Raw genomic sequence first — 9,433 nt, forward strand, 5'->3', positions numbered from 1 at the left:
TCTTTATGATCATGCATCGAGGACTATGCATAATATAAGTGTGGGGTGGGAGAATTCTCTAGATGATTAGTAGGAAGTTGTAGCATTTATTAGCTGGAAAAAAAATAAAATAAAATTTTTACTTTTTCCGACGATGGATTTCCTAGACAATTTTCTTGAGGGAGCTAAGTCTAAAGAAAAAGGACAAAAAGATTTTCTTTGTAGGTAGTGTAGCAATTCCCCCTTTGTTTTTCTTTGTGCCACGGTTCTTTTCCAAGGGTTTTGTTTGAACCGGGTGTAGGTAGTTTTATTTTTTAGGAGAGAAGCCATTGTGTTATGATTGAAATTGAAGCAATATCTTTTAACTTTGTCATGCCTTGAGAATAGTGAGTACTTTAGTTGTGACGCTTAGACTCAGTTTTTGACTCTTATATAAGTACCTTAAATTATATGATCTTAACTTTGCTTAACTTCTTTGACTAGAGTGTCTTGATGAGTTCAATCCTGAGTGAGTTATGTGCCATGTGTGTGTAAGGTTTCATGTTATTCTGTGCATTACATTTGATGTCTAGAACTTGCCCCGTGTGTTTGCAAAGCAAAATAGTAATTTTGTTCAACCTTGGAAGTGATATAGACATTTTTTTGTTGAGCCATATAAATATATTACCCGCCTAATTGTTATGTATCATAGTTAACCCCTTTGAGCCTGTAATCCTATTTCTTTGCAACCACATTACAAGTTTTACCCATTTGTTTGAATTAACTATCTATTTGAACCTTTTCACCTCTCATGGGCACTTGAATTGTTATGAACTTTGTAAAAGTTAAAGTGTGGGGTGGTTGGTTTGGCTTTTGAGTGGAACTAATGAAATAAGGAGAAAGGTGCACTGTTTTGAAAAAGTAAGAGCCACATGAATTGAAAGAAAAAAAATAGTTGTATTGCTGTGAAAAGAATTCTTTGATAGTGGTGACTCTTGATGTAATTGTTCTTAAAGAAGTGATGAGTTAATGTATATTGATGTGAAGGTGGAGTTATGGTTTGACATAAGTGTGGGGTTTTCAATGTTAAAGTGTATGTATTAAAGTGCTTAGGGAGGTATAGTCACTCTTATATCTAAATGTATCCTACCCGTCCCACAACCTACATTACATCCAAATAAAGTCCTACTTGATCCTAGACTGAATGAGCTCTATTAATAGAGTAGTACACTACGGGCAAGCTTATGGTGCATCTTTTGTGGCATATGAATGTTATTTCTGAGAGTGAGCGAATTCTTTCTATCTTGAGTTCCTAATTATTCTTAAATTTTAGTATGTGGAACTACTCTCTTTTGTTGTGTGAGAGCACTTGATTCATGAAGGAAAGGTAATATCATTGACCTCTATGTTAGAGTAAGTGAGTGAGTTATGAATAATGCGTGGTACTTGTGAGTCAAATCTTGAGGTGAAGATGTTACACTCTTGTGCTTAGTCTATTTTAAATATTCTTGGTATGATGAGTTAGGAGAATTGTTTAAAAGGTTGTGTCTATATAAAGTGTAGTTTGATTGCTCGAGGACGAGCAATGGTTTAAGTGTGGGGTGTTGATGATAGGCTATAATTGTGTATTTTGGTCGCTTATTACACTCTAATTTACTGCACTTTAATTGAGTTTGAGCTCTAATCGCTAGTGTTTTGCACTAAATATGTGTTTTATACCTTGTAGGAGTGATTCCGATCTATGTAGGTGTTATGGAATGAATTCAAGTGATTTGGAGCTTTGAAGTCTGAGTAAAAGCCCAAGACATTAAGCTGGGATCCTGTTCGGAGGTCCTGTACCAAGTCCGGATGTTAAAAGAGGACAAAATAAGTTAACTCTGAGAAAATTACACTGCCGCGCCGCATGGGACGCCACAAGGCGCGACACAACAGTGTAAAATGTTGCCTGATGTGAAAAGTTGAGGCTGCTGATAAACTCCATTAGCGCGGCGCATGGCCCGGCGCATGGCGCGGCGCATGGTGCGGCGCGACTGTACAAAATTTATAGAGCCAGAGTCCTATTTCGCACGGGAGAAGGTGTTTTCGTCTGGGCCCAACCCTACTTGGTATAAATACATATAAAAACATTATTTTGAGGATTTTGGAGGGAGCTTAGCCTGGAGAGACGCACTTTGGAGTAAAAATACACACAAGAACATCTTAGATTTCGTCATCTTTTCTAGTATTTTTAATTATTCAAAACTTATGCAATTGTTTGATTTCAACATGAGTGGCTAAACACCCATTGTTGTGGGGTTGTGATTTAGCCATGAATATTGTTGTTTAACATTAACTTAACCTTGATTATAATTCACCAATATATGGTTGTTTCTTCAATTTTGTGTTTAATTGCTTAATTGTCTGGCCAGCAGTTAGGTTCTATTTACTATCTATGCTATGCTTGGGAAAACCATGTTTAAATTAGAGAAGAATTGAAGAGAGCATGATCTTAACCCTTAGGGGGAGCGGATTTGTGGTTAGGATAGGAATATACCTAGTCACCGTGCTTAATTAAATATCGTGATCTTAATGCGTTCTTAATAGATTGATTTCATAGGAATATAGGCGTTAATCTATTGAGAATATGTGAGTAGTACTTCAGGAGAAGGCTATGAGAGCATTTATCGATTAATTAGCAACCATGAGTGAATTATATGAAAGGGAGAGTTAATTAGAACACAATAGGATTGGTGAATCAATCACAACCCTGGAATAGTAGTCATAATTGAATACATAACAATCATTCTACTGCTTGATAATTTAGTTATTACTTAGAATTGTAGTTAGCATAATTAAACTCTTGAACTCGAACTTAGCTTGACTGAATAACAATATTGTTGTGTTAGTGAGTAGTTGATATAAGTCTCTGTGGGTTCGACACTCGACTTATCATTTTATTACTTGTATGACCACGTATACTTGTGTGTGCGTTTGGAAGCAACGGAAATTAAAAGAACAAAATTAGAATTAAAGTTTCTAAATTTCACAACAAATAATTAGCTAAATTAAGATCTCTTTAGTCCGTTGTACACCCAAATCACTCGATACCCTATTACACAACTGCATACAAAAAGTATTACAGTTAGTTTCGCATGTTTAATTTGAATTGCGTTACAATTTTATTTCAACAAGGTACGTAGACCAAAATATCGACGTATATATACCTGTTTATATACTATTGAATCCCCCGAAGACTTTTGCAACTCTACGCCATACAAGGATGGACTAATCTCGAATACCTGCAAATTGTGCATCGAGAAAAAATTATTAAATATTTTTTTATAACGTTAGTGTATAAAAATTAAACTACTGTAAAATGTTACGTACGTACCTCTGCAATTACCGAGAGAGTAGTTGGGCATTTCTGTTCTTTGTACTCTTGTAACACTTTCAACTGCAATATATGTGAATGACGAACGTATATACGACATTTGTGTATCAGTTTTACGTGTCTGAAAATTTAATTATAATACAGAAAAATTAATTCAATGTATATATTTTCTTGTATATGCTTCAAAATAGTAGCTGGCAAAATGTATATTAATATATATAAAATATACATATTTTATACATAATCAGTGTATATCTTTTATATATTTGACTAGCGATTGTAATTATTACGTTATAAGCCCATGCAAATGTAGATAGATGTATCAAATTCAATATATACTAATTACCTTTCCATGTCTTTTTTGGACTTGAAATCCCATTTGTGTTACTGTATTCTCAATCCTGTCCAGCAACTGTTTTGGTAAGAGAGTTGATGTAAATCTGATTTTCCTCTCAGAAATGTCCTAAAATGATTCAAAATAAAATATAAGCCTAAGTTTTATTATTTTTTCATTGCATAATATGGTAAATAATTCAAAATTAGAGGTTACCTCTTTCTCAAAAAATCCAGAAAGATCTAGACATGATGACATCCCTATTAGTTGAAAGGCATTGATAAGGTAATGTGATTCTCGATCTCTTTGCGCGTCAACCCGCTGTGAAATAAGTCATAGATATTTGTATCATTATAAATTATCTCATTATAGGTAAAATAAGAAGTTTACATTAGTTGAATTGTTTCTAAAAAAGGACACAAAGCATCTCGCGCTCGTGTATAGTTCGGGGAAGGGTCGCACCCCAAGAGAGTATGATGTAGGCAGCCTACCTCGATATAAGTATCAGTGGCTGATTCCATATAACAACTCAGCCCACTAGTGATATTGTCCGCTTTGGGCATAGACCCCCACAACTTTAAAAAGTGTCACTAGAGTCTAAGGTCTGTCTATTTATATATCCAGTATCTCTCCCGTATTTTGTCGATGTAAGATTCGGCATAGCAAGGACGTTGAATCCCTAAGAGGGTATATGTGATACCCTAGACGAATCCCACATCGACAAAATACGGGAGAGATGCTAGGTATATATAAGTAGACAGGTCTTAGATTCCGGTGACACGTTTTAAAGCCGTGCGGACCTAGGTCCAAAGCGAAAAATATCACTAGTGGGTTAAGCTGTTATATTCCACGGTTCAAACACGTGATCTATATATAAAAAGAAAAGTACATACTACTGCTAAAAAGGAAAGCGCGTCACATAAAATGGAAGTACGTACTGCTGCTTCTTGTACCGTTAAGACTTGATTATCTGTTGATATATGATCACATTCCAAATCTTCTTCATATGGATTTGCAGGAACATAATCTTGTTTAAACCATTCGTCTATTTTGATTTCTGCCATTGTTATACGAGTACGTGGATTGGGATCAAGAATCTTCTTTATAAGGTATTTTGCTCCTAAGGATAGCCATTTTGGTATATGAACATCTCCCTTAAATATCTGATTTCATATAAAAAAAATTTATAGTTATAAATTGTTTTATCTCTAGAGGCCATATAAAACATGGAATATCATACACAAAGGAAAAAAGTACAAGAAATTTCTTTTACCTTTTTATAAAGTATTGCGAGGTTTTTATCGTCAAAGGGTAATTGACCAGTGAGAATTACATATAAGATGACACCACATGACCAAGTATCTGATGTTGCGCCATCATATCCTTTATTAGAAAGAATTTCAGGAGCAACATAGTTGGGACTACCGCAAGTTGTATGCAATAAACCATCTTCCTATAAATAAGCAAAAAAACTCGTTAAGCATAATTAATAAAATTAATATTTAAATAAATAAAAGTAGGTTTCTTTAATAGTTTATGAGATAGCCACATAATTTAATCTAGTATCAGAGCAGACAGAAGTTCTGAATTCAAGACTTATTGCCACCCATTACTAATAAAAATTTCTATGTACTTGATCCATAAAAAATAGTCAGACTGGCACGTGAGGAACATAACTACATATCGTCTATTAAGCTCCATACGTACCCAAAATTGCTGAGGTAAAGCACTGAGCCCAAAGTCCGTTATTTTTATGTTCCCTTTTATATCAATGAGGACGTTCTCTAGCTGCATTTCATAATCACATATGAGTCAGAAATATTTATACAATCAAGTCACTTAAAAATTAATTATTAGTAATTCTATTTAATACTAGCATTGACGAGTAACATCAAATAAATGGTATGTAACCAGTTATAACAGGTTATTTTACACTGAAAATGTAAAAAAAAAATATTACAATAGTTACCTTGAGGTCTCTGTGGAAGACACCTTTATTGTGACAGTAACTAACACCATCAATCAATTGTTGAAAGAGTTTTCTACCTTGTGCCTCTTTGAGTTTTCCTTTGGAAGCCTATTAATTAGTTAATTAATTAATTAATGAGGATTATAGTCAAATTAGAGTTCAAGAATTGAAATATTAATATGCAGAAACACAAGTTTATTGTCAAAGTTACTTACAATTCTGTCAAATAATTCACCACCATTCACGTATTCTAGCACCAAGTATATCTTGCTTTTATTTGCTAATACCTGTTTAATTATTAATATCAGTAATTCATCATTGGTAAAAATACTAATTAAATAAACTCAAAACCATGTACCCATGCAAGGACCAGACAATATAAAAAGAAACACCGTGAATAGGGGCAGATCTACCGCGTTGGTTACAGGTTAATATGGATATATATAATTCAGTAATTTTTGCGAGAATAATATATATTAAGAAATTTACTAAATATCTGTAATTACTTGATTGTGAATTCAATTATTATTATAGTATTAACTTGAGATCGATGTATATAAGAATTCATAAACTTCAAATCCTGCCGGCGTATATGGGAAAAGGAAAGTCGGTAGAAAATTATATTCTATGTTTCATATAAACTTGGAGCGTGAGTCAAGGAAAATGTTTGGAAATAGTGGAATAAATGACAGAACATAACGTACAATAATACGAAAAATTTAGATGAAATTATATTGTAATTAAATTAATAATTCCAAACTCAGTACGTGACATTTTTGGTAATATATAAACGTTTAGTGGGGACGTTATGATAATAAATTCAAATTAAAATAGGTGCGAATCATGTGGAACTTATTATTAGTACTATACTACTTGCTTGCGAGCTTGAGTTAAAAGTCATCACAGACATTAATTACTACATCTTTTTCTAAGTAACCCAAGGAAAAAAAAGATAATTTTTTGTCAGGAACTTATTATTACTAAATTAAATTGTGATTGAATTAAGTAGTTTTTGTTGGGATAAAATGAAAACTTTAGACGAACACTATCATCTTCTTCGAAAATTATCATGTCAAATCATTAAGAAATAAAACTAGACGCATAAATATACTTAAATCTATAAGTACCACAAATATTCTTGTATCTTGAAGTTATCGATCTTCCAAACTAAGACACAAGCAGCTAACAAAATTAACTTAACAAAAGGACTATTTAATTTTGTAATAATGTAAAACCAAAACAATCTTGTCAGTTGCCACATAAGTTTTATGCAGGGACAAAACTAGAGTATTAGGTATAGGTCCGATGAAATCCAGTAATATTGGCTTAAATTTTGTTTTGTATTAGAAAAATATTATATATATAAAATTTCGAATATGATAATTAAGACGAGCAATAAATTTAATGGCAAATTTAAAACTCATAAATTTTAAATCTCGACTCCGTCGTTTTCGGGTCCTTGACTGAACCCATCTCTCTCACTTGGTCCTGCAGCTAAGGTCCCATCTCCACAAAAATCATTGATTTTGACTCTTATGGTATTGAGTAGTCCATAACGTGGTAACGTCAAGAAAAATCTCATAATATGTCTTCAAATTATTATTTTCCACCAACTAAAATTAATATCACAATCCCCTCAAATTATATTTTTTTTATTAAATACAGATTTTCACAATAAAAGAACGGCAAATATATATATGCATATAATCCATTGACTTTATATCCTTAATTATTGCGATATATCTTACATTTATACAATGGACAAAATTTACGTTAAGAAAACTCACTTTTTGTATGTTTTTAATTCCAAGTATTTCAAAACAATGCAAAGAAAATATACAAAGAAAAAATATACGTACCTCGTACAATCTTACAACGTTAGGATGTTTGAGGAGTTTTGAACTTCCAATCTCCCTCTTAATCTGCAATACAAATATGAAACTCATTATAAATTTATTAGCTCGAGATATTTTAATTTTCAACTTCGTGTTACTATATAGTGTCGAGTAGACAGAACGATCGATGTGAGGGCATAGATCAAGGCAGCAAGTTAAAATGTGACTTCCCCTGTAGGTGGGGACGGGGTTAAGTGTCCGATTCGACAAATGGCCACTAAATAAAAGAGGCAAATTAACTTTTTCTAATTTCACCACTGAATCTTCCATTTTCTTTAGAGAAATTGTTGGTTTAAGTTTTATATATATATATATATATATATATCAGTATAACTGAGATAAACCTGAGCGATAAAATTAAGGTCAAGAATTGGAGCCTTCTCCAAAATCTTAATGGCAAAAGGTTGACCAGAGTCAACATGCCTCGCATACTTCACTTTACCAAAATTGCCCTCACCAAGAGTCCTTCCAACATCGTATTTTCCCACTCGCATTCCCTTCTTCTTTTCACTTTGCATTATTTCGTCCTCGTGTTGTACCAATACCATATACCCAAAACAAATTCCTAAGTTTAAATAAAGTCCCCTATACAAATTTGAAAAAAATCTACAAATGAAAGATTGTTAAACTCTCAGTTCTGTGTTTTTTTTTTTGGCTGTAATATGTTGTGTACAAATGTAGAAGAGCAGATCACAATGTTTCGAGTTTGTTTGATTTCTCTTCTATAATTTGGTGGTTATATATATGTAAATAGAAATGATTAAATAATAAAGTGGGGCCTGTGAAATATTTATCCACATCGGGTGTTTACACCAAACTATATTAACTTACTATGGTTAATTAATTTAATTAGATGGGAATGCATATAATTTACCATGGTTAAGTGATTGAAGTCCATATGCAAGACACATGTCATGTATCTATTGGTTTGGTGTAAACACCCAATGCGGGTAAGTATTTATCCATAATTTATAATTTATCTATAGTCTAGATATTCCTCTTTATCCATTAATTTAATCCTTGTTTTGTTTTTCACCTAATAAATAAATGAAACTTCATTGTTGCCCGCGAGTAATTTAATTTTTAATTAATAAGTTGGTCAAATAGGAACCGAGGATTGGTTTCACCTTCTCGGAACCCAATCCCAACCACACGAAAAGGTAACAAGTATACCAAAGTAATAAATGTAATTCATGTGTTTTATACTTTCTTACTTAACCATGATTAAAAAGTTTATAAGGGTGGCAAACGAGCAAGTCAAATCGGATCTGGGCGAGTTAAAAATGGGTAACATAAAAACGGATAAAATATTCGATCCGCCTATATTTAATACGAATAGAAAATAGGTTAATCGGTGAATAATATGGATACCTATATTATTCATGGCTTCTTAAATGTGATCACTTTTGGGAGAATTTTTAATCTTCCAAATCTGAAGAATGCCCAATATGAATCGTTACAAATGTAAAAGTTAGACTCTCAAGTATCCATATTTTAAGTGGATAATATGGATCGTATCCACCTATTTTTAAGAAAAATAGCTATACAATTCATTTTTTAGTGGATAATATAGATGAATAATTTTTTAATCTACTTTTTCACCACTAAATAATTATATATTAAATATTATTTAATATTGACAAATACTAAATAAGTTTGCTCTCCCCTTAAAAAATTATTTTATTAAATTATCTTATTAATGGTAATTAAACTCTTTGTATATGGGTGAAACCAGACCCATAAGACGGCTCGATTTCCGATAAAATAAATCAAGTAAGGGATGTGATGACAAGGAGCTAGAATCGAGGTAAGGGAGTCATCGAGACAGGTTCCGGGGGCATGACGCCCGCCCTCAAGAATATTAGAGCCATGACTCCGGATCGGTCCAAATCCCAAAAGACTTCAAT

At 32.7% G+C, this 9,433-nt stretch overlaps 1 protein-coding gene across 1 annotated transcript; it reads right to left on the minus strand.

Moving 5' to 3' along the window:
* Window positions 1-2,787: 2,787 nt before the first annotated feature.
* LOC107767024 (CBL-interacting serine/threonine-protein kinase 1-like) lies at window positions 2,788-8,216 on the minus strand. The gene is made up of 12 exons (XM_075225959.1): window positions 7,871-8,216; window positions 7,491-7,553; window positions 5,847-5,918; window positions 5,632-5,739; window positions 5,370-5,450; window positions 4,936-5,115; window positions 4,601-4,825; window positions 3,879-3,983; window positions 3,675-3,791; window positions 3,329-3,391; window positions 3,162-3,236; window positions 2,788-3,057 (listed from the first exon to the last, which is right to left on the minus strand). The coding sequence occupies exons 1-12, from the start codon at window positions 8,072-8,074 to the stop codon at window positions 2,998-3,000; spliced, it is 1,353 nt and encodes a 450-aa protein (XP_075082060.1). The 5' UTR covers window positions 8,075-8,216; the 3' UTR covers window positions 2,788-2,997.
* Window positions 8,217-9,433: the final 1,217 nt, after the last annotated feature.

This window comes from Nicotiana tabacum, chromosome 11 (genome assembly GCF_000715075.1).
Source record: "Nicotiana tabacum cultivar K326 chromosome 11, ASM71507v2, whole genome shotgun sequence".
Classification (NCBI taxonomy): domain Eukaryota; kingdom Viridiplantae; phylum Streptophyta; class Magnoliopsida; order Solanales; family Solanaceae; genus Nicotiana; species Nicotiana tabacum.

What these genes read in the sequence shown, in the direction of transcription:
- LOC107767024 (XM_075225959.1), bottom strand. Translation starts at nt 8,074, where the DNA reads ATGGTATTGGTACAACACGAGGACGAAATAATGCAAAGTGAAAAGAAG. An exon ending in TCTTCCACAGAGACCTCAAG is followed by an intron (nt 5,451 to 5,631) that starts GTAACTATTGTA and finishes TATGAAATGCAG; the next exon opens with CTAGAGAACGTCCTCATTGA. An exon ending in CTGGATTTTTTGAGAAAGAG is followed by an intron (nt 3,792 to 3,878) that starts GTAACCTCTAAT and finishes GAATCATTTTAG; the next exon opens with GACATTTCTGAGAGGAAAAT.